This window comes from Sabethes cyaneus, chromosome 2 (genome assembly GCF_943734655.1).
Source record: "Sabethes cyaneus chromosome 2, idSabCyanKW18_F2, whole genome shotgun sequence".
In the NCBI taxonomy this organism is placed as follows: domain Eukaryota; kingdom Metazoa; phylum Arthropoda; class Insecta; order Diptera; family Culicidae; genus Sabethes; species Sabethes cyaneus.
This window is the reverse complement of record NC_071354.1, coordinates 68,921,170-68,948,222: the sequence shown is the minus strand read 5'-3', so window position 1 is coordinate 68,948,222 and position 27,053 is coordinate 68,921,170. Positions and strand designations below refer to the sequence as shown.

The window sequence follows — 27,053 nt, the reverse complement described above, 5'->3', positions numbered from 1 at the left end:
GTTTACGTTACGGCACCGGCAACACATTCGCAGAAAATTCTTCATCTTCAATACAAAAAAAATAGACATAGCATGGAGATTGAAGAAATTCTGTGAGCCGCTTGTTTCGCGTAATCAGTGGCACGTCATGTTCTATGGAATTACTCTTTCATAGTTCATCCCATTGAAAATATGCATCGAGTACAAAGTCATTGCTGATACATGAGCCGCCGCATTTATAGGGGAAAAATACGTTGACGTTTAGAATAGAGCCATTCTGAGATGTTAAGATGTTCACACGATGTGTTTACGACAACCAGCCTCTATTAAAGTTACTAGTAGGTACATACCGATTCAATCATTCAAGATGGATCCAGAACACTCATTCATCATATGACAATTGTATCATTGATCTGTTCTTTTGTTTTTGAAAAAAAAGTCTAATACATACGGTACCGGTGCCATTAAATTGGATGTACACACTAATCAATTCCTGTTTATTTACATTTCTACTGTTTTATTTACCACTTGCCGAGAAGTCTATCAGCACTGACCGGGTGAACGTATAGCCCGGCCGTAGTACAGTTATATATGCCTACTTCATTTTGTTTTGCTAGCTTTTAAGGCAAGAGCTTATTGCTATAAATTGACTTCTACTTCGACTTTAGTCTGAACGGAGAAGTTGAACGACACGGTCATACTTGAAGAGATCGGTGATCCACAGCAGCAACGGTGAGTGCCGGTTTGAGTCATTTTAGTCGCGTTGCAGTGTTAGGTGTTAATTGTTTTAAGCCGGTCTGAAATAGCCTGTTAGTGTGTTTGTCTATTTTTTGATGGCGGGCATTGGAATAGACTTCCAAAATATAGTCAGTGTAAAAGCAACGTAAACAACCTACATCATTTACTACGACTTAAAGTCATGCACACCTTAATTACCTCAAAACCGTGATCGACTGAAGGAAATGTGAACCCCTTGCACTAAAGCAATACGCAAAGAACCTTGAAAAACCGTCGGCTATGACGGTAATCGCTGACCTCTGATGTCAAATAGAGACGATCACATGTGAATATTTTGTATACAAAGCCGCTTCGTTCTTTAAGAAACAGTTGATAAGTTTGAAGCAGCGAAGCCGTCGTTCATGTAACGAAAAAATATGATACTAGATTTTATATAACCTGCTCAATTTTGTAATTATAATTATATTATCTATCGAAAAATATTTAAGTGAATAAGCGTACAGTTCATTAAAAACAACATCAGTTTAAATTGAACAAAATCTAAAAACTTTCTAAATATCACCAAATTAGTGAAGGTTGTATTCTAAAAAATTTGTAAGATCACACAAAATACACAACATACACAAAATCTTTAAAAAATGCATTAATCAAGTCAAAATAATTTGAGAATCATATAAAAATGCTTAGAAAATTATAAGCAAAAAAATGAAGCGTATTGTTACGAATCATAGTTCAATATGAAAAATTTTTTAAAGAGAAAATTTTGATAACGTAAAGCTTTATGTCGTTATGTAATTTTGATTATATTTTTCAATCGGTTAGGAAAAATGCATCACCTCACATTGCTGGCGGCACTAGCCATCACCCTGAGCGTCGCCTTTGCAGCGACGGTTCCCAGTGGACCGAACCGGAAGCTTAACATTCCAGCTTTTAACAACGCCGGAAAATCTAAAGGCCTAGAAGTTTGGCGAGTAGAAAGATTTCAACCAGTCGCTGTACCGAAGGCGGAGTTCGGAAAATTCTACACCGGTGATTCGTACATCATTTTAAATGTAAGAATTAATTTAGGTACCCTTCCAAAATTATTAAAATCGGTTTTGTTTCGACTTTTCAGACAATTGAAGATAAAAACAAGAAAAAATCGTACGACGCACACTTTTGGCTGGGCCTGAAAACCAGCCAGGACGAGGCCGGATCCGCGGCCATTCTCACCGTCCAGTTGGATGATCTGCTGAACGGAGCTCCGGTGCAGCACCGCGAAGTCGAAGGATCGGAATCCGATCTGTTCCTCAGCTACTTCAAGGGAGGCGTGCGCTATCTGGAAGGTGGAGTCGATTCCGGATTTAAACATGTCGAAACCAATGCTGCCAAACCTAAGCGTCTGTTCCAGGTCAAGGGAGCCAAAAATATTCGCCTACGGCAGGTCGAACTGGCCGTATCCGCCATGAATAAGGGAGATTGCTACATCCTGGATACCGATCGAAACATTTACGTGTACGTTGGACCGAAAGCAAATCGCATTGAGAAACTGAAGGCCATCAACGTCGCAAATGACATCCGCGATCAAGACCACTCCGGACGGGCCACTGTTCATATCATTGACGAATTCTCATCCCTTACTGATCAGGAGGACTTCTTCAAGGTACTTGGTTCTGGTTCTCCCAATCTGGTTCCAGAGCAATCCGCGGCCAAGGAAGATGCCGCATTCGAAAAGGCTGATGCAGCTCTAGTTGCTCTATACAAAGTGACCGATTCGAAAGGTGGAAAATTGGTAGTCGAACAAATCACTCAAAAACCGCTGAAACAGGAAATGCTCAAGCCGGAAGATTCATTCATTCTGGACAGCGGATCGGGTCTTTACGTTTGGATCGGTAAAAGTGCTTCTCAGCAAGAGAAGACTCAAGCTTTAGTTAAAGCACAGGAGTTTATCAAGTCGAAAAAGTATCCAGCATGGACCCCGGTAGAACGAATTGTACAGAATGCCGAAACTGCACCCTTCAAACATTTCTTCCAAACTTGGCGCGATGCTGGAGCAAAGGGAACGAGACTAGTTTAATGTGATATTTACATTCCAGGTATGAGATTATGAAACCACTCAAGTAAAAAGTCGAACAACGAATAAACCAAGTTTAAATACACTTACAAACTACTTTTTAAACGAAAGAAAACCTTGAAAGGCTAAATCAATGTTCGAAGATCTTTCAAAACACTCAACTAAAGTTTTTTTTAATTAATCTTCAAGAAAATTTAATTAACTTTTCAATAAGCGGCCATTGATTAATATTGCTAACGATTTTAAAAGCTCCTCATGTTGAAGCTATCCAACTTTGTTCCATTCCATTCGAACGTATGCTGTACTGTCTACTTCCGTATTCCTGAGCTGCAACCGCCTTCATTTTAATAGAAGAAACCTGCGTTGTTGATTCGAACCTGTCTCGGAGACAGTCGAAAAGCAATGGGCGGTTGATCGTCGGTAGTAAAAATATCATATTTATCTATTTGTTCTCCCAGATCGGTGAACATGGAAGTTAATCCCTTGTAAATCATTCCATATGCAAATTTTGCACTCAGCAATTTCTGCAAACTTCTGCAATTTCTGCAACTATGTGAACAATTTATGCTTGAATGTAGTCCATGATAGCGCCCAGTTAGCTTCGAAGTACGATGCTGGTCCAACAAGCCAGTCGTCGTATGTTCGAGTCTCGGCTAGGCGGTGCTGCTTGATGGAGTCAGTAGGATTTTTGCACTAGCCCCGTAACTGTCCTGTTCTCTAATAGCCGGCCGCGAAGTCTGACGATAAAGAAGGGTCAAGTCTTAGAAAGACGCTTAAGCCCACAGCTTTTTTTGTACTCCATGATATACCATCACAGCCACAAAGAAGGGCTCCTGGAAATAATAAAGCTTAGATCATAAAAAAACGGGGCGCTTCATTTTGATGAATTTCAAAACAATCAGTGTCAACTTGGGAACCGGCAAAACTGAAGGATTATCCCAAAAGTACTGTGGCGTGAGTGATTAAAAAGTACAAAAAACTCTTAAAACTGGTAATCAGCTGAATAATGCGTACCGTCGATGCCTTGCGCACCTGTAGGCATAACATTGACCCTACAATAGTTAACAGCCTCTTATTCAACAACTCCTATCCCTACCCCCTAGTGGTACCATGCGGGATACGAGTAACCTCGGAAGAGATCGGGTAACCAACCCCGGTGGAAGACATGGTCATATGCTGACAAAGAAAGAAGGCCGAACTTCGTTGGTCCTCCGCCAAACCAGGGAACTGGCGCCGCAGGTCTTGCAAACCATCACCACGAAAAACTATTAAGCAAAGAACAAGGAACAAAGAAATTCGCACTAAAACGATCGAAATAGATCCACGCAATGAAAAAGCACTATGGATTGGAAACTCGTGACGTGGAACTGCCGATCCCTCAACTTCAAAGGGAGCACTCGAGTGCACTCCAATGTATTGAAGAGCCATAAGCTTGACCTCGTAGTGCTGCAGAAGGTTTGCTAAAAGAACTCAACGGTACGTACGTTCAGAGATGGACATAACTTCTACCAGAGTTGCGACAACGCACACGAGCTGGGTACAGCTTTCATAGTGATGGGTGCGATGCAGAAACAGGTGATTGAGTGATGGCCAATCAATCAGAATCAAGGATAATCAAGGGCCGGTTCTTCAGCATAAGCATCATCAACGTGTACAGCCCTCACCTCAAAAGTACCGATGACGACAAGGAGGAATTCTACGCGCAGTTGGAACAGCAATATAGCCGCTGCCCAAAACATGATGTCAATATTGTCGCCGAAGATTTCACTGCTCGGGTCGGCCAGGAGGAGGAACACACACCGGTGATTGAAGAGCTCAGCGCACAACCGCTAACCAACGAAATGAGCCTAAGACTTATCGATTTTGCCGCTTCCGAGAACATGGGCGGCGAAGATGCGCAGTGCCACACGCCGGAACGTAGAAAGACACAAACAGAAGAAGATGCAGCAAAACCAAATCTTCCGGCCGAAAAAGCGCTACCTGGAAGTGCGAAGTTGGAGCGACTGCATCATCCTCAGGAAACGCGAAGGGTTCTACCGGAAACTGAACGGATCCCAGAAAGGCTTTATGCTGCGAGCCGAAATGTGTCGGGATAAGATTGGCAGTATTTTGACGGACGTTCGTGAAGTGACCGAAAACTGGAAGCAGTACTTCGATGAACACCTCAATAGTGCCCTGGTGGAGAACCAAGATGACAAGGAAACACAAACGAAGAAGAGCTGCCAGCCGCAACGGTAGACGAAGTTAAGAAAGCCATCATGCAGCTAAAGAACCATAAATCGGCTAGGAAAGTTGGCATCGGAGCGGAGCTTATTAAAATGACACCAGAAAAGGTGGCCACTTGTCTACATTGGCTAATTGTTAGAATTTGGAAGACAGAACAACTACCGGAGGAGAGGAAAGATGGGGTTATCTACCCGATCTACAAGAAGGGCGACAAATTAGCCTATCGACCGATAATCGTTCTTAATCGTTCCTACAAAGTGCAGTCCCAAATCATTTTCCGCCGTCTATCGCCAATTGCGTACAAATTCGTGGAAATTTATGAAACCGGCTTTGTTGAAGGACGGTCAATAACGGATCAAATATTTACACCGCAGCAGGTCCTCCAAAAGAGCCGTAAATGCAGAGTTCCCACGCATCATTTGTTCGTTTTGACTTCAAAGGTGTTATCAACCAAGTGTTGATATCCACACGCAGGGCACGATCTTCAACAAATTCAGTCAATTCATCTGCTTTGCTGATGCTCAATATTGTTACCGTTTGCACATTTTACCCCATACACCATGTAGGAATAGCAACGCGAGAGAACGTGTATACTGCTATTCAGCATTATTTGCGTCGATTAATATGTTGCTAGAAATGCTATAAAGTCTAAAGTCCCGTCATATTTGTTATTGCTAGTTTTTTCATATTAAAAAATTGCGCACTAAAATTAATAATCTACGCCCCAACCTCCAGGACCCATTATTATTGTCTGGCTGAAAGTCAACCGCGTAGCTGGCAAGCCACGGTTCTTTCCAACCGAGCCGAGTGTCAGCGGAAGTAACGCAGACCAAGCTAGGCCAGGAACTTCCTCCACAGATTTCGTTGCCCTACTGAACGGACAGCAGACGCAGCGCGGAGCTGGTTACTGAATTTTGAGTTCCGAGAGATAGCACCACCAAAACGAGAAGCACGAAGTAGATTCACCAGGCACCCCCTGCTTGAACACCAACCGAATCGATACCGCTAGATCCGGCACCAGCCAGCCGGCACACCGTACACTTACACTACACACCCAGTAAGTTAAATAAATCTTGAATCGAAAGACCAGACCGTGTTTGGACTTCCGATTGTCCCAGAGCCGAACTTGAGCCTCCGGATCTCACGCTCGAGCTAGCCATAAAAAGAGGCCATCGGAGCCCAGCTCCGGATAGTCCCCAGTGGTTCGACCAGTGACTGGGGTCGATTGTCGTGGTTCTTCCGCCGCGTAAATATCAATATCCATATCATATTATCGGCAGAACTTCTCTGGTGATGGCCGAACAGTCACCAGACTAAAACGCGAAGCAGAAAAGATTTGGTTAAAGGTAAATACATCTACATGTACATTCGTACATGTGGGCCGGTGGAACCGAGGCCGACCGACGCCGCTTGGGCAGCAATGTAACGATCGACGACAAGAAGTCTGAGGTAGTCGATGAATTGGCTACCTTGGCGTAACGGCGGATAATGACACCAGCAATGCGAACCGGAGGCGTATTATCACCCTACTAGCACAGTTGCTATAAAGCAGTTGTGGCAACTGATTTAGAACCAATTTCAGTCGTAAATAAGTTTCTTCAACTAAAAGTGCCAAAAGTGTGCTGCTTGGGCAGCGGGTATCATATTTACTATGAACTTCATTAGCAATAGCAGTTGAACAGATTAAGCCCTCGTGCTAGGTGCACCCTGATACCAGACGCTTATTAGACCGGTTGTTCTCTACGGGCATCCAACGCAGATAATGCTCGCGGAGTACTCGTGAGAGCTCGGAGTTTTCAAACGACGAGTGCTAAAAACGATCTTCGACAGAGTACAGGAGAACGGAGCATAGGTACACAGTGGCCCAAACAGCGAAATACGTGATCGTGTAATATTGCGCCGAAACGTGAAGTTTTTCGCATATGTATCTTTAGGAACATTTCTTGGTATAACAAGCCCCTTCTTGTGAGAGAAATCTTTGGGCGATTAATTCCCTTAAAAGCCAGATACGAAATTTATTTTCTCGTATATTCAAGATATAGGTTTGGTACTTTCGGAAAAGTTGTAGTAAATATCAATACAAACAATTTTGTCGAAGACACCATACTTGTATCTCTTCATGGAAATTATCTATGAAGCGTTATGCGTGGACAAACCCTTTAAAACAGTTTTTAAACCCTGATTTATTCTGGCAACTTTTACGTACTCATAGTGTTCTAGAAAGTTTGTTATCTTACTAAAATCAACGTTTTTGTAGAACATTATTATATGTTATTTTCCGAAGTTTCGGAGATTTTGAGCTTTTTTGGTGACAAATAGTACTTCTTTGAGTTTAAATATTATTATATATAGGTGACAAGTCGTGGCAAATCAAACAACTCCTACTTAAAAGTACAACAAAAAACCTTTAAAAGCAAGTGTCAATTGTGTGTATCTGTTTGTATCCTTAAAAGTTATAGTTGTTTTAAAAATCTATCTCAGCCATGTTTACAGAACAATTAAAGTGTACTTCGGATGCAATAAACGCCATTTTGTTAACGTTGTTATATAGAAGTGGCTTCTGCAGAGGGGGGGGGGGGGGTGGCGTGCCCCCCGCAGTGGTCGGCGCTTCCGACGGCGGGACACCGGCGCACACTCGTGGCCTGCGCCCGTCGCGCCCTAAATAATCTAGAAAACATTTCCTACTAACAGGTTAAATAGGTCTCGTATCTTATGATGAACGTAAATCATTTGCGCTTAGGGAAAGAAAGCACTTTCAATCATTTATTCTCTTTAGTAAAACGTTGTGTTGCTTATTTTATTTTTTGTTTAAGTAAAGTTAATTGTTAACTGCTTGCTAATTCATGTTTTAATTGAATAGTTATTTAGTCATTCCAAGAAAATTCGGCCTTTCGTGATTCGGCCTTCTGTGACTGTTGTTGAAATTCGGCCATTTGGGTTTCGGCCATTCGCGATTCGATCATTTATGTTTCGGTCATTCGGTGGCAGCCCATTATGAATGTGATCTTTTGAAAAGACACCAATCGAAGGTATTGAACAAAATAGACATAAGTTAGTTATTTGGAAGCTTTTCTTTTATTAATTGCGTCAAATAATTTCTACATTCTACATTCATTTTCAACTCGAAAATAAGCGAAAAAATTGCTGGTAACTTAACTTGTTAGAAAAAAATTGTTAACGTAAACAAAATGGCGTTTATTGCATCCGAAGTACGTTTTAATTGTTTTGTAAACATTACTGAGTTGGATTTTTGAAACAACTATAACTTTTGAGGATACAAACAATTGACACTTGCTTTTAAAGTTTTTTTGTTGTACTTTTAAGAAGAAGGTATTTGATCTGCCACCATTTACCACCTTGGGAAATATTTAAGCTCAAAGGAGTACTATTTGTCACTAATAAAACTCAAAATATCCGAAACTTCAGAAAATAACGTATAATAATGTTCTACAAAAACGTTGATTTTAGCATAATAAACAACTTTCTAGAACACTATGAATACGTAAAAGTTAACTAGAATAAGTCAGTGTTTAAAAACTGTTTTAAAGGGTTTGTCCACGCATAACGCTTCATATATCATTTCCATGAAGAGATACGAGTATGGTGTCTTTGATAAAGTTGTTTGTATTGATATTTACTACAACTTTGTCGAAAGTACCAAATCTGTATCTCGAATATACGAGAAAATAAATTTCGTATCTGGCTTTTAAGGGAATTAATCGCTCAAAGATTTCTCTCACAAGAAGGAGCTTGTTATACCAAGAAATGTCCCTAAAGACTTTATATGCGAAAAACTTCACGTTTCGGTGCAATATCACACGATCACGTATTCCGCTATTTGGACCACTGTGCGTTGTTGTTATCTGGTATAACCTACACTCAAAATATATTTCACGTCCAAGTTACCTGAAAAGTTATGTGAATATTTTCCACCCAGCTTTTCCTGTACTATTTACGTGATTTTCAGGTAGTTCGCACGCATACTAATGCGTTAACGTGTAAATCAGATAGATGTTATTATTTATTCCAATAACAATCACCTGAAAGTCACGTAAATCCTTGTAGAGAAATTGACGTGATTTTTCACGTGGAAAGGACGTGTGGATTATTTTGAGTGTAGTCAACTACAAAAATCAACTTTATCGGTTAATGGATGGCTAAGATATCACGATGGACGTACAGCACCACCCATCGCCTTATTCGGGAGACTACTGTATTCAAAAAGTGGGTAAAGCTGGACGGATACGATGGGCAGTGCATGTTGCAAGAATGCCGGACAACTGCCTTGCATGCAGAGATGGTGTTCGCTTCAATTCCGGTAGAAACAAAACGACCAGACACTACGAGCAAGATAGTTAGATCAGGTGGAGCGAGATCAGGTGGAGCCAGATCTGGCGGAGAGTACTCGGTGTCCAAGGAATTGGACACTGGTAGGGCGGTAGCCCACAAGAGAGTACACTGGAGAAAATTTGTTCATCAGACTTTGTCTTAGGGCGACGGCAAGCCAACTAAGTAATTAAGTAAACTCTCAAGGCGATCCGCAAAGTGCAAGCCAAGCATTGAAGTGGATCCCTAGGGCATTGAAAATTTTTATTATTAGGTAGTATAGTTGTTTCAATAGTTGTGGTAGCGCCTACAACTAGTTGCGCTAATATTTATTATTCATTCATTATTCAGAAACCCCTGACCGTCAAATTGAGTTGAGCACAAAATAAATAATAATAAAAAATAATAAATAACAATGAGTTCATAAAAATGCAAACCATACAATGCCATCGCCCCAGCCGGGGGGAAATGCCGTCCAAGTTTTGTGCTAATTGTGAGGAGATCTATTCAGAGCCCCTGTTCCCGCACTTATCGCAACAGTCACTTACGGAAGCAATTAGCTACTTACAACGACCAACAACCGTAATTAAAACCAGTATGAAAAATATAGACCATCATGAGTCATATCGGAATTTCGCCATTCATATCGAATGATGCTGTAACAGTTCATATATTTTTTCAAACCTTATCTTCAGTAAAAAGTCATTACTCGACAATAAATTTTGTAGATCAATTTGATTGATTTGGATTAGCAATTCGCCAGAGCGGCACGCGCATTTGGCCGGCAATGTCACGTGACACCAACTTGCCAATCGTGCCTAGCTAGAGAGTATGGCTGCGGAAAAATTCGCTGAACTATTTACTACGCGCAGCTTGAACTTGAGACAACTCCCCCAGTACGTAGGTTACAGCCTGGGAAACTATACGCAGTCCTACTAGAGCCGCTCTGACTGAGTCATTCATTGTTCCGCTCGGATGGTGCAAGTATGCTCGACCATAAACAACGCAACGCCATGCATCATCACCGTTAATCTGATAATCCGCGTTTCAAACATGACAAGCAGATGTCCAGAAGTCAACTAATGATTTACTATTTTTCATTCAACACTTGAATGCTGGGCAGCATTCAATGACTAACCCTTATGTACCGGTTGAATGTATGATATCTGAGCTCTGAGAATACTCTCGCCTAAAATGTCACGGTTCGCTCACAAAGTTGCAGAACCGCAACCGGAGTCTCTCTGTTTATCGAAATAGTACTAGTACATAACATCTATCGAAAGTCGCCATCCAGCAGCTACTCAGCCGGTCTCATACAAATGCCAGTTTTCGGTTCTCGTGCGACTTAGTACCACATCAGTATTCGACTGGATCGCAACACTTCCCACTGTATTGTAGTAAAGAGTGGCCGGTATCAAGCACAGAAAAGTTCATAAACCAAAAATTCGCAGCGATAAGAAAAATAGGTACAATTCGTACCTGTAGTGCGCAGTTTAGTCAGTGTTACCGTAAGTGAAAAAACAGTAATTAGTTCGTTATTATCAAAACCTCACGTGTGTGCTAACCGAACGAACGAGCGTTCATAAGCCCGCATCAGCGCTATTATGCATCCAGCTTTCGAAAACGCCGGTACCAGCAAAGGCCTGGAGGTGTGGAGAATTGAGGTGAGCCCAAACCACAACACGGTTTTCCTCAGTTGGTGCATCTGTTCGGTAGCGATGCGACGATTGCAAAAGTGAATTCTTATCAACAAACGGTAAAATTAACCGTTTTTCAATTTATCAAAATTTGACACAGTCAATCAATGAAGTGTGATTCCAAATTCAACAAGGTGGTTGTTAATTCCCAAGATAAAATCGATGTTAATCAAATGGTATTGAGGTAAAATGTTAATTCTGTGAGTCAACCATCCAATCAACTCTGAAAAAAAAATTCGATAAATTGTTTACTTATTTCAACCGATATCTGGTTTAGTAAAGTCTCCCTAATCTGCCAACATACAGCATGAGAAAAGCAAATATTTAGTTAAATCGGTTTCGTGGAAGATTCGTAATGGTATAAAAATATAGGAATAGAGAAAATAGGAACATCACGTACATCCCAGGGATGGTTGGCGACTTACACCACAACACTTTGGTAATGATCAAACTTTGAAAGATTTGCAATTTAAACATTTTACCCACACGGGGGCACATTTTATACTTGCTCACCTTAATTCGAATTTATAAACTCGGCTGTTAATGTTTACGCTGTAAATCGAAATAGCCCCCGGAAAATAGATAGCGGCAGATATTTCCAAAAATACATCGCTACCCGGGCCGGGGCATCAATCGATTTCCCTTTCAGTTTCAAGGGCAACCGTTCCGACCGTTCCGGTCACTATCGATTTGCGGCAGTTGTCGGTCAACAGAGTTGCATAGCGGTACGACATACATCCCCCCGGGGGATGCGCACGCCATGCTGGCGACATGTGTGAGAAACATGCAGACTTTGGAGCTATTTTCATTTTCATTGCTGTGTAATATTTCCATCATCAACGTCGTCATCGAATCGTTCGTGCAGATGTCATCGCTACGTTGTGCCTACCAAAATCGGTTAGACTGATTATTTTGCAAAAAAATATCCCCGGCGTTATCAGGCTAGGTACTCGAAAAAAGCTGATAAACCGATGATGGGGTAAAGGAAATAATGAACGATCGATTGATTGATAATGAAAGATTTTATTTTACTATCGAAATGTTGACAGCAAGCATTGTTTTAGATCGGCTAAAGTGGTCAAGCACCCATTATTCTATAATTGATTAATGAAGCTTACCCCAAATGTTATTTATAACCGCCGGGGGGTATCTATATAAGACACATTCCGCGGGCCGGTATACCAATCAAACATTTTATAAAACATGCTTTTTGCATTGTTGATTATTTTTCCATGATTTGGCAATGTATGAACCTTTCAAAACTGCCGTAACTGGTATTCTAGCATTTTCGGAAGTTATATAAAACGTGTATCGAAAATAAATGAAATTTACAAGAAATAAATGATTTTTCGTGATATTTTTGAAAATGCTGCTACAGTGCGCTAAAACTTTTCATAATATCACTTGTTTTCGACCAACTTACAAAGGAATATATGCTGAATCCATTCCAAAAATAGTTTGGATGTAATTTTGCAGTTATTTTGTATTTCAAGTGGATGAAATAGGGCCATTTTCATGCGTTGTAACGTCACGAAAAAGGCGTACTTTTTCGCTTTCGCAGAAAAGTACAAATTCGAACAATCTAATAATCCGTATGCTCTTTGTACTCAAAAATACCTTTAAAACGGTGCCTAAAGAATGGAGATAAGTAAAGTAGAACCTAAGTTACAACTGATTGAAGCTCGCGTTGTAACGTCACGGCGGTCAGCCGGACGGATTCAAAACAAGTGAGACATAAGTAATAACATCGAAACCTTAAGGCATTGCATAAAGGTTGCTTCAGAAAAGTTTCTTCATTTTAAAAGCACTTGCTAGTGGTGAAAAAATATTCGGACATTAGGGTGTCCTCAAGCAGATACAAAAAATATTTTCTCTATTTTAAATCAGAAATGATAGCTGTCTACAGAACATTTGAAGAAAAACTAATTTCAAGAAACTTCATTGAACGCTGAAAATTTCTATTTCTTACATGAAAAAAGTTATAGAGCCAAACTCTTAGGGACACCCTCAAAAACAGGGTTTTCGATCTAGTTCTTTAATAACGCTTCGTACACCTTTTAGATGTTCTAATAAATTGATAATCAAATTAAATTGCACATTTTCGTCGAAGATACTAGAGCTCTATTTTTTTCCCTTTAGGAGCTATCCCTTGTTTCTTTCATTTCGACATGTTCACCTACGGTTGCCTTCATAATACCTTTTTTTTAGATATTCCTCAGTGTTCTGTCCTATATTGTACATGGTGGAATACATCATAAATTGACTCACAAAAAACAAGTGAGATTAGCTGTTTATAGCTGCTTTTCCCCGAGGTACAGTACATTAAAGAGTACATGTAAAAATAAAAAAGCCAGTAATAGCTTCTAAAGGGAAAAAGATAGAGCTTACTATTTTCGACAAAAATGTGCAATTTAATTAGATTACCAATTTATTAGAACATTTTCAAGCCATACGAAGCGTTATTAAAGAGCTAGATCGAAGAAAAAAAAATATTTTTAAGGGTGTCCCTAAGAGTTTGGCACTAAAACTTTTTTCATGTACGAAATATAAATCTTCAGTATTCAACAAAGTTTCTTAAAATTAGCTTTTATACAAATGTTTTGTAGACAGCTACCATTTCTGACTTAAAATAGAGAAAATATTTTTTGTATCTGCTTGAGGACACCCTAATGTCCGAATATTTTTTCACCACGAGAAAGTGCTTTTTAAATGAAGAAACTTTTCTGAAGCAACTATTATGCAATGTCTTAAGGTTTTGATGCTATTACTTATGTCTCACTTTCTTAGCATCCCTCCCACTGCGCTACTAACTCGTGAACAACCCCACAATTACGTAGGCGAAATAGTGAAAGACAAATTAACAACACATTTTTGGATTATCCCTTATGTACAGAGGGCAGCAACAGCGATAATTAACGAATATTAAATGAACAGATTTTTCGTGACGTTACAACGGAGCTACGACCCTCTCTGTGCAAACCAGAGCGTTGTAACGTCACGAAAAGTAAAAGCTGTTTCAAAATTAACTTCACTAACTATCGGAATTCTGAAAACGGCAAGTTGTTCAGTATTCATCTCTTATCAAATCATAGAAGAAAATCTTTAGATAAAATTTGAAAGGGAGCAGAATTTTCATGTTTTTTGACAGAAGAACCAAAAGACGTATTTCTGGCGCGTTGTAACGTCACGCTACATATTTGCTTTCCAAAACAATCTGGGCAAAGCAAATGCTCTTAATTTGTTCACTTTGAATAGGAAATTTTATGCTCTTTCCAAATATATAATAATATTTGGGGGATTCTCAACGATTTTTCCAGCTAAAACATAAATACTGTGCAAAGAAAAGTCAAAACGTTGTAACGTCACGGCGGAATGTGTCATAACTTTATATAATCCATTTCTGCGTGCAATGATTTTGCGTTTTGAAAAATAATACCACCGAACATAACTTCCATCAATAGTCCATTAGTCACGCTCGCGGTCGCCGCTGAGACAATTTACACTGGCGGAATAAATAACTAATAGTCTGGCACTTCATTTTGGTTACATAGCTAAATTCCGCGGTGGATTTTGAGCTTCAAGTTGCAGAATGAGTGCCAGTGAAATATAGTTCTGTGTTTTACGTAGGTGTATTTCAAAAATACTCATATCTCGGACAAAATGAACAATTTTCACCTCTAATACTAAAATATAATGGACTCTAAGTTCAACCACTCAACCAGAAACGATTTGTTCTGTCAAGTGCTATGCATTTACATTATTTAATTCCCAGTCAACTGATCAAAAGAGAATCCGTTAAAAAGTAATCGACATGTTGGGGAAGAATAAATGCTTAATGCGAGAAATGTAGATTCAGGCAAACTGAAAATTCTTGATATTAGGCCAAAAATATAGACTTAGCAAAGGTGAGAGTCGATCTCACAGCTCCCAATCTCTAGTTGAGCGTGTTGTTTAACCAATTACACCACTAAGCCACTAAGCTTAGACTCTCACCTTCGCTAAGTCTATACAGCGTTGCCAGATCAGCGGTTTTCCCGCTAGATTTAGCGGGATTACAAGTCGGACAGCAGGACTTAATAACCAAACAGCGGCTAGCGGGAATCTAGCGGTTTTCTTAAATAACTCAGCGGGATTTTAGCGGGATCTCGATTTAGCGATATTTGGTAGGCGAAAAGAGTGCTGAAAGAGAGGTTGACAGCAAAACACTTCGTTTATTGTCATTCCAATGTCTGCTCATGCATTGGCAGATGATTCAGTACATTCTGTTGATTAGAAAACTCCGTGGTTTTTGTCTAGAATGGGATGAGTTCTGACAAATACTCATTAGAACTTACTAAAAAGGCAGACTACCAAACCAATCCGTTTCTTAATTTTTCCACAAACTAATTCGATGCCAATGGCAAAATCCAACTGATTTATGAATTGGAAACTGTTGGATTTCTTTTCTTAGAATTGGTCAGTCAAAGTGTTAGGGTTTGAAACTATATTATACGGATGATTTCGTTCTGCCTTTTATCACACGATAAAACGGTTTGATACGGATGGTTCGATTGTTTTATTTAGACTGATTCGATTGGCAATGATAAGCTCAATTTATAATCTGCTCAGGACAAAACTGAAGAAGGCTAACAAAAGGGCTTTTGTAATCTTTCGCTCACACTATCAAATATAAGATAACGAAAGAAATGCATATCAGATGATCGAACGAGATCGCTGTCTCTCGAATTGTACTAAATTGAGGTGTTCAAAAAGATCTTCTGCATTTACCTAACAGAAACAAAACAACACTTATGTATCTATATACATCATAGTTTGCTATATACCCCAGCATTTGTATGATAACAAAACCAAAACAAATCGGTGCTAAAACAAAATATAAGCGAGAACAAAGAGCCGATGAGCTTTACAAATATTTGTGATTTTTGGGTGCTTATAAAGATAGAAACATGTCTTCTTTTGTCACCAAAAACTATAACCATTTGCCAACGTTGCTAAAATTTTGCATGATTTTTATGATAGCTAGACATAGAAAAAGAATTTGTGCTAAAAGCTTCTTTCGACATTTTCGCCTGTGTTCTTAGACTCCTTAATCTTATAATTCTTGCGAAATTTCGTAGTAAACTGTCATTATATAAGGAATAACAATATATTTCTTTTTCTGTTTCCTGAAGCCAAATACTTCGTCAACATGAATGCAGCAAATTTGCATAACATTAATTTAATTGCAACCTCTCAATTTCAGCAGACCATCTTAATTTCAAATGCAAGCCTTACTGAAATGAATATTTTTTTTATTCTGCACCAGAAACGAAACAATAATATGACTTTTGATTCAGCGGGATTTCTAGCGGGAAATTGACTCTAGATAGCGGGATTTCAGCGGGAAATCAACCTCTGGGCAGCGGGAAAATGGGCAATCGACCTGGTAACACTGAGTCTATATTTTTGGCTTAATATCAAGAATTTTCAGTTTCACTACAAAAACTATTTTCATGCCAACGTAAGTACCGTTTGTAAGAACTATTAGTGTTATGTCCCGTTCACTAAATATTGAATTTTCAGTTTGCCTGAATCTACATTTCTCGCATTAAGCATTTATTCTTCCCCAACAGAAAAGTTAAGCCGACTGCTATACGCCGTTAGAAAAAAGAAAGGTAATCGACATATTTATTTATTTAGTCCGTTTTTCTTGTTTTTCTTTTTCTATCCCGTTCGACCTCTTTTTTCCATTTCTCTCGTTTCCTATATCTATTTATCTCTCTATCTTCTTCCTGTTTTCCCTTATAGCTTGTCTTGTTTTCTGTTCCATATTCCTTTTCTTGTCTCATTTTCCCTCTACTTATGTCCCGTTTTTTCCATTGTTAAACTCGTTTCTGTTCAGAAAACGAGAAAGAAAATAAGGGTATTCTTTCTCGTTTTCTGCGTTTCTGCGATTCTGTTTTCTTCTACCCTTTCGTTTTTCATCTTGAACTCTAGAATCGTTTTTGGCCTCGTTTTTCCTCTTTTTCGCTATTATTTTTCTTGTTGTCTCCCGTTCTGTTTCGTTTTTTATCTTGTTTTGACGTAGGACTACGTCTTACGGAAAGGTTTGAGATAGGGTCAAAAAATCAAAAGAGGCAAGCCTCTCGAAAATATGAAAGATTTTGAACACTAATAACTCTGCCAATTATGAATCCAATTTCCATGATTTAGATACCAATCAACTCACAATAGATGCAGCAAATAGGCCATTATTATTACAAATCACCCCCCTTCGAATTTGGCGTGAAAAATCGGGGGACAAAAGACAGAATATCAATTTTTTTATAAAATCAATTTGTAATGGCCTTATGTGGTTTCTATTATAATTTGCTTTTTCAATCACCAATGAGTGAAAATTAACGAAAAGTTCAAAGGTCAAATATTTCCGTACATTTTCTTCGTGATCGTCTTGCTTTTTTTTAATGACAAAGCCTCGTTGGCCCAACAGGTCGAAGATTCTTTATGACGTTCAAACTAACACTAATTTGAAATCTGTGCTTGGGAAGTACAAACTCAGAAAAAGTGATAAAGTCCTCTCATCCTAACAAGATTGCTTAGGATCGCGACAAACATAGCCCAATTTGATATCCTGAAAATGAACAGTTATAAAAAAGTGAGCGATCAACCCTATCTTTCGCCCGATTGTATCCACATACTGCAAGAATTTATTCCAAACTGATGTCTTTATATGAAAAAATGCTTGACAGAATATTCATGCATGTGGCGTGCTGCAGCAATTTTCAAAGTGCGGAAGAATTAGCGACTGTCTGATCGCGAAAATAAATTTCGGGCGTTTTGTTGCTTTACAATTAGGCCATTACAAATATTTAAAAAAGTTTTTGTCCTTCCGGTGTTGGGCCACTGAAGGGGGGGGGGGGGGTCAAAAAAAACAAAGAGAATTTTTTAATCGAGCAAAAAATATGGATTTTAGGCATTTTAAACGTCAAAACCAAATCTATTCTTGCTTTTAATAAATACGTTGATATTTTTCATGCAAAAATCTACGAAAAAAAGACAAAAACGAAAGAAAATTTTTTTGTCCGGGTTTCGGAAATTCCACTGTTTGAACTTTCATTTCTATTTCGTGCTAGAAGCGTTAACACTCTTTTTTCGAGTTTTTCAGGTTGTAGAGCCCACAGACAATTGATTTAATAAAAAAAATTTAACTCATATCCCCTAAATTATTTTTTTGCCCCCCGATTTTTCAAGCCAATTTCCAAGGAGGGGGGGGGGGTGACAAAAACTTTGAAAATGATTTGCACTGGCCTTAGTTGCATGCAATTATTTACCTCATTTCGATTATATTGCTGTCAAGTGTGAAATAATTGAAAAACAGTATTGACAGAGGGCCAAAAAGAGCTATTCATGTGCAGAGGACGTTAGCTAATTGATGACATTTTAACAGTCATAATTTTAACTCGTTGTTCGTGTGGTAGTTCAAAGGCAATTATATTTCAAATCAACCTGTAACAATAAATGGTGCTATATATCAACTATTTGCAAGGAAATTGACGAATGTGAACCAGAGGTAAATGGTAGCCCAGATTATTTGTTTATTGTTTACCGTTGTGCGTGCAATGACTAATATTTTATGTTTTGAGCAAGATCCTTATACCAGTTAATATTCTTGTCAAGCCAGTTATCTAAAAGTGACTAGTGCTACAAGTCACACAAGCATTTTTAAAATGCAATATCGTCACCAATCTCCAGAAGTAGTGTGATTGTGGCCTGATGAAACTATAGTTTATTGTGGAACTATAAACTCTAAGAAACGAATAAAACTGACATACAGAGCATGGGCATTTCGGAATTTCAAACGTGTCTTCTTGTATCACAATTTATAGGAATTTTTCAGAGCATTTATTACAATACAGTAAATTAAAAATTTGCATTTGCAAAATGTCAAGCTTTTTCAAATTGAACCTGCATTCGTAGTCCTACGTGACCCCTCGTTCGTGTCCCTAGGCACAGACCTTGATCCTTTTTTCATGCCTGATTTTATTCGTTTTCTCTCTAGCGCTTTTCTTTTTTTCTAGGGTAAGGAACGAGTTAAGCAGTGTTACCTATTTTAATCAGTTGAACATAAATGATCCGAAAATGCACTTTTTTATTCATATTTTCAAAATATTTTTGATAGGATCATCTTCACAAATCACTTAACCATACATTTGATTCACACAAACACAATTTACTGGGTTTCCGACAAGAAATATGATGAATTAAAAATTGTTGTCCAAAAACGTACATTTTTCAGCTGCTCTTCAGCAATCGCCACCTCGCTACTAACGAATTCATCAAATTTTCAGCACTGATTACAACCACTCTGAAAGTCAAGCACTCAATTGTCACATACCATATTATTCAGTCTGTTTTTTTTCTATTATCTAAGGCTTTGTCACTAGCCAAAAGTTTTATTATTTTCTAACAAAACTGAAAACAAATTCTGAATTGACGGAACCTGTTCACCAGTAGCAGCAGCTGCAGCACAACTGATGAACTATCGTGTTGCCAAGACACTGTTTCGGTTCTGGAAATAAGAATTTTAAGTTTGAAATTAACTGAAACTCCTATGGTGAAAATGTGGTTCAAACTTTCAAGAGAAATGTATGTTCATAATTAATTTTTCTTTATTAAAAACAACACAAAAGACAGCTTTTTCAATAATTTTCGAAGATTTTCTCAGTGAATTAATAAAGCAACGATGTGTTTCAATGTTATTTGCTTTGACAACACTGTTCTAAAGTTAGACCGTGTGCACTTCTATGTTTGCCTCTTTTGTTCTCCCACCATCCTTATGAACAGCGAGTGAGAGGTCAAGCTCGCAGTTTCCCATAAGAACTCTAGAGAATGAAAGAGACGACGAATACCGTTTGCCGAACGGTGCGGTGAGTGTATGCCCCGATAAACAATTTAGATAGATGGCATTTTACGCATCTATGCCGATTAGTAGGTCGCGAATAGGAACGCGAACTTACTGAATAGGGGGGAAAAGTTCGAAGGATTTTTTAACGGGACGTAAAAAAATTCAGATTTCAGGATTGCTTAAAATAGCACCTTGCGGGTGAAAATGGGTTCGGTGTGTTCAAAATTAGTTCCGCCGCTCCAACTTTTAAAGCGAAAAATCAAAAGTTTAGCTCAACAATAGTGTCTTCCAATGGTAACAGCTTGAAGAACTAAAGATAGCAAGAAGATTGGTATGCTGATATACCCCACTTAGTAAACCCATCGCTTGTAATAAGGTAAAACAATCAGTGACCCGCTTAGACTGCTTAAAACTAGTTCTTTACCCTATATCGTTTGTCCAATTTTTGTTCCGTATTCCTTCGTGCTCTTTTTGGTTTTTTCTCCTTCTGTCTCATTTTTCATTTTTCGGGAGAGTAGTAGGAAACAGATTACTTCTAGATCCATCGGAAATCCATCTATGAATACGCCAAGAAAATTTACTAACCTTTTAATACGCAACTGTTTGCTCTACATTGTCTAGTTCATGAGTTATGAATTTTTGAATTGAGTAAATATTCAGGAAAACATAAAAAAATATTGTCATAAAAGTTTTATCTTTTAAAGATTGGCAATTGGAAATAAATTGAATTTTATTTACACTTGAAATTGTATTTAGAATTGAACCTAAAACTAGATTAAAAGTTGGACTTGAAACTGGAACTATTTTTATGCAATTAATTTACTTAACGCAAAACTCGTGGTCAGTTAAATTAAAACTGCGGATTTCTGGGTTATTTTATTTACATTAAATTTCACACAGAAGATGGGGCACGGGTTTCAAAGTGCCCCAGCTTGGGTACGCATGAAAATCTTAAAGTTTAATGGGCCAATCCCGTGTTTTTTGTCATAAACTTTTAATGAAGTCAGGCATTTCATTATTTTTTTTAAGAATAGTTTTTTACAATCTACAGATGGAACGGTAGAAGAAAGTAATGAAACAACGATGTTGATAGGATAAAAGGTTCATTACTACCTGCGATTCACAGGGCCTGGGAGAAGTGAGTTCGAATCCGGTTATAATTGAACCCGATTATAGCCTGATTCGACCTGCGGTTCCCCCAACTTGGATACAAAGGAACGGTACACAACTTCTTAAGCATTGTCTCAAATTACTCTCCCTTACTTCATTCTGCCGCTCTTTCCCCTTACGGCCATAAGATCGTAGTGCCTCGTGTTGCTTCAATAGAGGAAGCAGATGCTTCTGTAGACACTCCTGGAGGTAGATCGTTTACAGTCCCGGTAGTCACGAACGGCGCACTCCATTTCCCACATGAGCATATCGCTTGCCAAATTATGTATTTCCTTATTTCCTCCGGAACATCAAACCTGTGCTCGCCAGTGAAGAATAGTAGCACCGGAAGCTGCCGGAAGTCCGCCTTGTCGTAAGTCTCATCATCCATAATGAGACAATGAGGCTTCGTCAGCATCTGGGTGTACAGTTTCCGAGCCCGTGACTTTCCCACCGTATTTTGCCGTTCGTCACGATTTATAGGCTTCTGTACTTTGTACGTATGCAGTCCCTCCCGGTCCTTGGCTCTCTGAACGAAAAACTTAGACAGATTCAACTTTTTGGCCTCATCCCTGACCGAAGCATTGGGATTCCGCTTAAATGCTTTCACGACATGTAGTAACGCTTAATCATACGAGTCACCGTTGACTGCACAATTCCGAGCTGTTTTCCGATGTTCCGATGGGAGAGTTGAGGATTTTGCAGGTGCTTGCGCAAAATCAATTCGCGAGGTTGCTTTTCGGAGGACGCTTCCAATTTTCGAAAAACTGACTGCGATAAAAATACAGTGTAAACAATGCACTCTAAACTACGTCTACCCAAATTTTCAAGAGCAAATTGATGTGGGACACCCTTTATGGCCATACAGATAGAAGTTACTGACACAGAGTTCATGAATGGTAATTTTCGTCAAATTTCCGTTTTTTTTACCAATCGCTTGAAAATTTAATCCACTTTCCAGTGTAGGTAAATGAATTTAAATGGAAAAATGCAAACAATGAAAAAATCAGTCAGTGGAAACCCTGATGTTCGTTATTACCACCAGATGATAATTCCTAAAATCAAAATATGCTTCGCCGTCTACTGTACCAAGCTTATAATGCAACAAGTACCCTATATATATTTACAGCGAAAATTCCTTCACTCAGTGAAACAAAAGCAATCCAATTCGTAATTGTAATGTTAAATAAACTGACCGCCTTGCGATAAGATAGTGTAATACTACCAGTCCAGCAGCTTTTCTACATAGTAAAATCGTACGCCAATTCTTATCAAGCAAGTTTGCATTGACGCCTATCATCGCTTTACCTACACATATATAATCACTGTACAATAGGGTAATTCAAGCTAGTAAACAAAACCGAAAGTGTCACATATTCGCTTTATTTAACTCATATCTTGAAGCTTTCTCCAAATTTTTCAACCATACGTGGAAAACGAAATGGTGATTTACATTCGCATTATAGCACAGTAACTTCTTGGCGTATGAGTTTTAAGGTTCAAACATACGCCATTGATTTCTGGGATTTCAAAAACATTTGTTTTTACACAAACCAAAAGATATGTTCATGAAAGTTTATCATTGTTTTCTGATAAACGCAAAGAACACGTGTTTGAGTTAGCTTCGAGGTACGTTGCTGGTCTTAACAAACCAGTTGTCCTATGTTCGAATCTCGGTAGGATCGTATCGTTGCACTAGCCCCGTAATTGTCCTGTACTCTAGCAGCCGGCTGCGGAATCTGTTGATAAAGAAGGGACAAGTCAATGAAAGATGTTTAAGCCCAAGATTTTGTTTTACTTCTTCCTTTTTGAAATACAACATCAAATTTTACGCCAATTTGTATTTCTTTTTTTGTCCAGAAAGCGTATAATTATTGCATATAAAATTTGAAAAAAAAAACTTTCAAATAATATACAAACTAGAATGTGAAAAAATTCTATCAAAATAAATTAAACATCTTATAACCCTTTGTTCTTACTCTTCTTGACGATAACCCTCAAGTAAAGTAAAGTAAGATATTAATTAAACTTTAGGGTAAGAATGTAGTCTACAAAGTTTGACGAAATAAATAAAAAAATAAATTGAAAAGTGGCCCACAATTTTGAAAGTCTAAAACCCTCTTTTTATCGGTTGTCCAGCAAAAAGTTCGTCGTGTTGTCTTAATCCTCACGGATGTTAGGAAAAAAAGCAACATCGCGCCCGCGCAAACTTTAGCGGAAACATTATTCATGCATACCGCTGGAACCTTACCAGTATGACCTTGAAAGAAGACACAAACGCAGAAAATCAAAAAAATCATTCACCAGTGGATTTCGGCAAATCTTCCGTGTCGCAGTCAGTCATTTTCGTTGTGCGCTGTGGTTTAGCGACCAGAGGCCGCTTGTCTATGGGTATTTATTATCATCCTTTCCGTACTGCGCGCGCATTCTTTTTAATTAACGCCGCATTAAACCCATTCGAATGACGTAGCTGTCAGTGTTTCCCCGTTTACTTAGTCGGCTTACGAAGCTACCTAATGAATAACACATGCTCTCTATCGGCTCAGTATCCCCCCAAGAGCAGATTTCAAAGCGAAAAACCTGAAACTGCTGTGACTAATGTCAAATGTTGATCTATTTTCAGAATTTCGAACCTGTTCCAGTGCCGAAGAAAACATACGGGAAATTCTACACCGGAGATTCCTATATCGTTCTGAATGTAAATAATGATTTTAGGCAAAACGAAACGATCAAACTAGCTAACACTTCTACTATTCACAGACGAAACAATCTAAAAGCGGTGTTTTCTCTTGGGATATTCATTTTTGGCTTGGTTTGGAAACTAGCCAGGATGAGGCCGGTTCCGCCGCCATCCTCAGCGTTCAGCTGGACGACCGGCACAACGGTGCTCCAGTGCAGCATCGCGAGGTCCAGGATCACGAATCTAGTCTGTTTCTCAGTTACTTCCCGGGAGGGGTTCGCTATGCCGAGGGTGGCGTCAAGAGCGGCTTCAACGAGGTGGAAACCAATGCAGCCGGCGAAAAACGGCTGTTCCACGTCAAAGGTTCCAAGAACGTCCGTGTGCGACAGGTTGCGCTCGGAGTTGCGTCCATGAATAAAGGCGATTGTTTCATCTTGGATGCGGGCCACGATATTTACGTCTATGTGGGACCAAGGTCTAAACGGGTGGAAAAGATAAAGGCTATTAGCGCTGCCAGTCAGATCCGCGATCAAGATCATGCTGGTCGGGCCAATGTTTATATACTTGGTGCGTTCGTTAGTAATTTCCTATGTAAGAAAAGTTATCAAACGGTTTTGTGATTTGCAGATGAATTCGCAAGCACGGGAGACCAGCAGGAATTCTTCGACGTTCTCGGCGAAGGTTCCCCGGATGCGGTTGCAGACGAATCAGAGTGCGACGAGACTTATGAGGAAAATGTTGCGACAACCATAACCTTGTACAGAGTTTCCGATGCTGGCGGAAGCCTCGAAATTATTCCGGTTGGTGAGCGCCCTTTGAAGCAAAGCATGTTGGATTCAGATGTAAGTTCATACTAACAGCGATGACATTTTCGCAATTAACCGGATATTAATCACAATTTTTCAGCAGGACTGCTTTATACTGGACACCGGATCGTCGGGAATATTTGTATGGGTTGGTAAGGGAGCAACAGCTCAGGAAAGAGCGCAGTCGATGATCAAAGCTCAGGAGTTTATCTCCAGCAAGGGATATCCGGTTCACACTCAAGTACATCGGGTCATTGAGAATGGAGAGCGGACTGACTTCAAGCAGTACTTTGCCAGCTGGAAAGACAAGGGAGTCGGTCATAGTCAACTCATTAAAGCTGCAATGGATGAAGACAGCTCGGAAGCGGGAGAGGAAAGAGAGTTTGATCCGGAAATCTTGCACATGTTCAAAAAGAATGGTGGACGAGCATTGGGCTTCATGCCAGACAATGGCCAAGGTGAGGCAGAAATTTGGCGTGTTGAAAACTTCGAATTGGTCCCTGTGGACCCGCAAGCTTACGGAATGTTCTTCGGTGGGGATTCCTACGTTATCAAATACGAATACCGCAACAAGCGAGGTGGTCATGGATATATCATTTACTTCTGGCAAGGTAAGGAGTCAACTACGGATGAGAAAGCGTCCGCAGCCATGCACGCTGTTCGCTTGGATAACGAACTCAACGGAAAGGCGGTTCAGGTGCGGGTTACTCAAGGAAACGAACCGCGACATTTCCTGAAAATCTTCAAAGGAAAACTAATCAATTTCACCGGAGGGCATGCGTCCGGGTTCCGCAACATCCATGATCATGACACTTACGATGTGGACGGAACACGTTTATTCCGAATTCGAGGAACCTGCTCCGATGACGTCCGAGCTGATCAGCTTCCGGAAACAGCCAGCTCGCTCGCCTCGGATGATGTGTTCATCCTTGAAACGCCTTCCGCAACCTTCATGTGGCATGGCGTTGGGGCTTCCGATCTTGAAAAAGAAATGGCCACGAACATTGTACGCATTGTTTCTCCGGATGCAGAACCTCAAATCATTGATGAAGGCTCCGAACCAGATGAGTTCTGGGGCGCTTTGGGCGGTAAAGCGGACTATGATCGTGAGCTGGATCCAACTGGAGCTCCATTCTTGAATCCACGTCTATTTCACTGCCGAATTCTATTCAACAAACGTCTGCGCGTAGAGGAGGTTCCTCACTACGAGCAAGATGTAAGTAAGACTAAATACCATCAGTAATCAAATACTAATTATTCCAAATTCCCTCGAAGGATCTCAACGTGGACGACGTCATGGTGCTGGATGGTGGAGATGAAATCTACGTCTGGATTGGCAACGGTGCCACCGAGGAAGAACGTGCCAAATCGATCGACATGGCCAAGCAGTACATTCGTACGGATCCATCCGAGCGCAATGAGGACACTGTTCCGATTGTGATTCTGAAGCAGGGCGACGAACCGCGTAGCTTCAAACGTTTGTTCCCCTCGTGGGATGACAACCACTGGGAGGTTAGTCGCTAACCAGACTGTATTGTTATACTTTTGCTCTTGGTTTGCATAGTTGTAGTAGTATTTAGCTTTTTCTCTCTAATGCAAAACTATGTAGATTTTGTGATGTCGCAACTGAACCCGAACATTCCCACATGGAGAGTGCCAATGCTAGTCATACCGCTGAGTTGTTTAGAGTTTAACCATAAGTAATAGCTGAACTAAATTGGAATTGCGGTAACACTACATACAGTATAATCCACAAAAATAGGCAAAGCTTACCCAAAAATTAGGCCATGGATTTTATTAAAAGACATTTTTATTCAAGTACATTTGTATTACAAATCTGTCCATGTTATATTTGTATTTATATTTTTCCACCGCTACTGTTTGTGTGTTGTTTTTCTATTTGTTTTCTTCAATCTTTAATCTACAACTTTCAAACTAAATCAAACCTTATTTTCGCCTCTTTTGTGGGCCATACTGTACACTATAATAACAAATGTAGATATCTACCACTAACAATAAGTAGATTTGACCTCCTTCCCGCTCTATGTTGTTATTCGAACAAGTTTTCTTGGGTTTATCGCCTTCCTATTTTTACCAATGCATGTGTGATCGTGTGGCGGATTAATACCCAACTGACAAACGGCAAATGGTCTTCGGTATAAGAAAATATTCCATACTCGTTGATAAAAATGTAATACTTCTTCACAGTCCCAGCCATCTTACGAGACTCTCAGGCAGCAGGTGCTGGAGCAAAATCAATCACGCGCATAAGGTGAACAAATGGTATAAATCTAAACGCACAAGATTATGAAATGCCACATCTAATACAAGTATTATGCTATTTTTTGACAACTAATAAATATACGTTTTATTTAAAGTAACTTTTAGTAAGAGAAAACATTTTTTGTGATATCACATGCCATCAATGGAACTTTTGCGATCAAGTTCAAATTTGGATTTGTCCATCTGAGCCAAAAATTTGAAATATCGTCACAATCCAGCGGCGTAAAATCAA

At 39.4% G+C, this 27,053-nt stretch overlaps 2 protein-coding genes across 3 annotated transcripts; both read left to right on the top strand.

The window, feature by feature from the left end:
* Positions 1-635: 635 nt before the first annotated feature.
* On the top strand, positions 636-2,855 carry LOC128734163 (gelsolin-like). The gene is made up of 3 exons (XM_053828206.1): positions 636-711; positions 1,540-1,769; positions 1,832-2,855. The coding sequence occupies exons 2-3, from the start codon at positions 1,545-1,547 to the stop codon at positions 2,771-2,773; spliced, it is 1,167 nt and encodes a 388-aa protein (XP_053684181.1). The 5' UTR covers positions 636-711; positions 1,540-1,544; the 3' UTR covers positions 2,774-2,855.
* A 7,855-nt stretch (positions 2,856-10,710) lies between these two features.
* Positions 10,711-26,871, top strand: LOC128738237 (gelsolin-like). 2 transcript variants are annotated; one of them, XM_053833228.1, is made up of 7 exons: positions 10,711-10,986; positions 23,676-23,750; positions 23,813-24,299; positions 24,360-24,574; positions 24,642-25,754; positions 25,814-26,050; positions 26,747-26,871. In XM_053833228.1, the coding sequence occupies exons 1-7, from the start codon at positions 10,927-10,929 to the stop codon at positions 26,807-26,809; spliced, it is 2,250 nt and encodes a 749-aa protein (XP_053689203.1). In that variant the 5' UTR covers positions 10,711-10,926; the 3' UTR covers positions 26,810-26,871. The 2 variants fall into 2 exon arrangements, with proteins under 2 accessions (XP_053689203.1, XP_053689202.1); XM_053833227.1 differs by having other exon boundaries at positions 24,639-25,754.
* Positions 26,872-27,053: the final 182 nt, after the last annotated feature.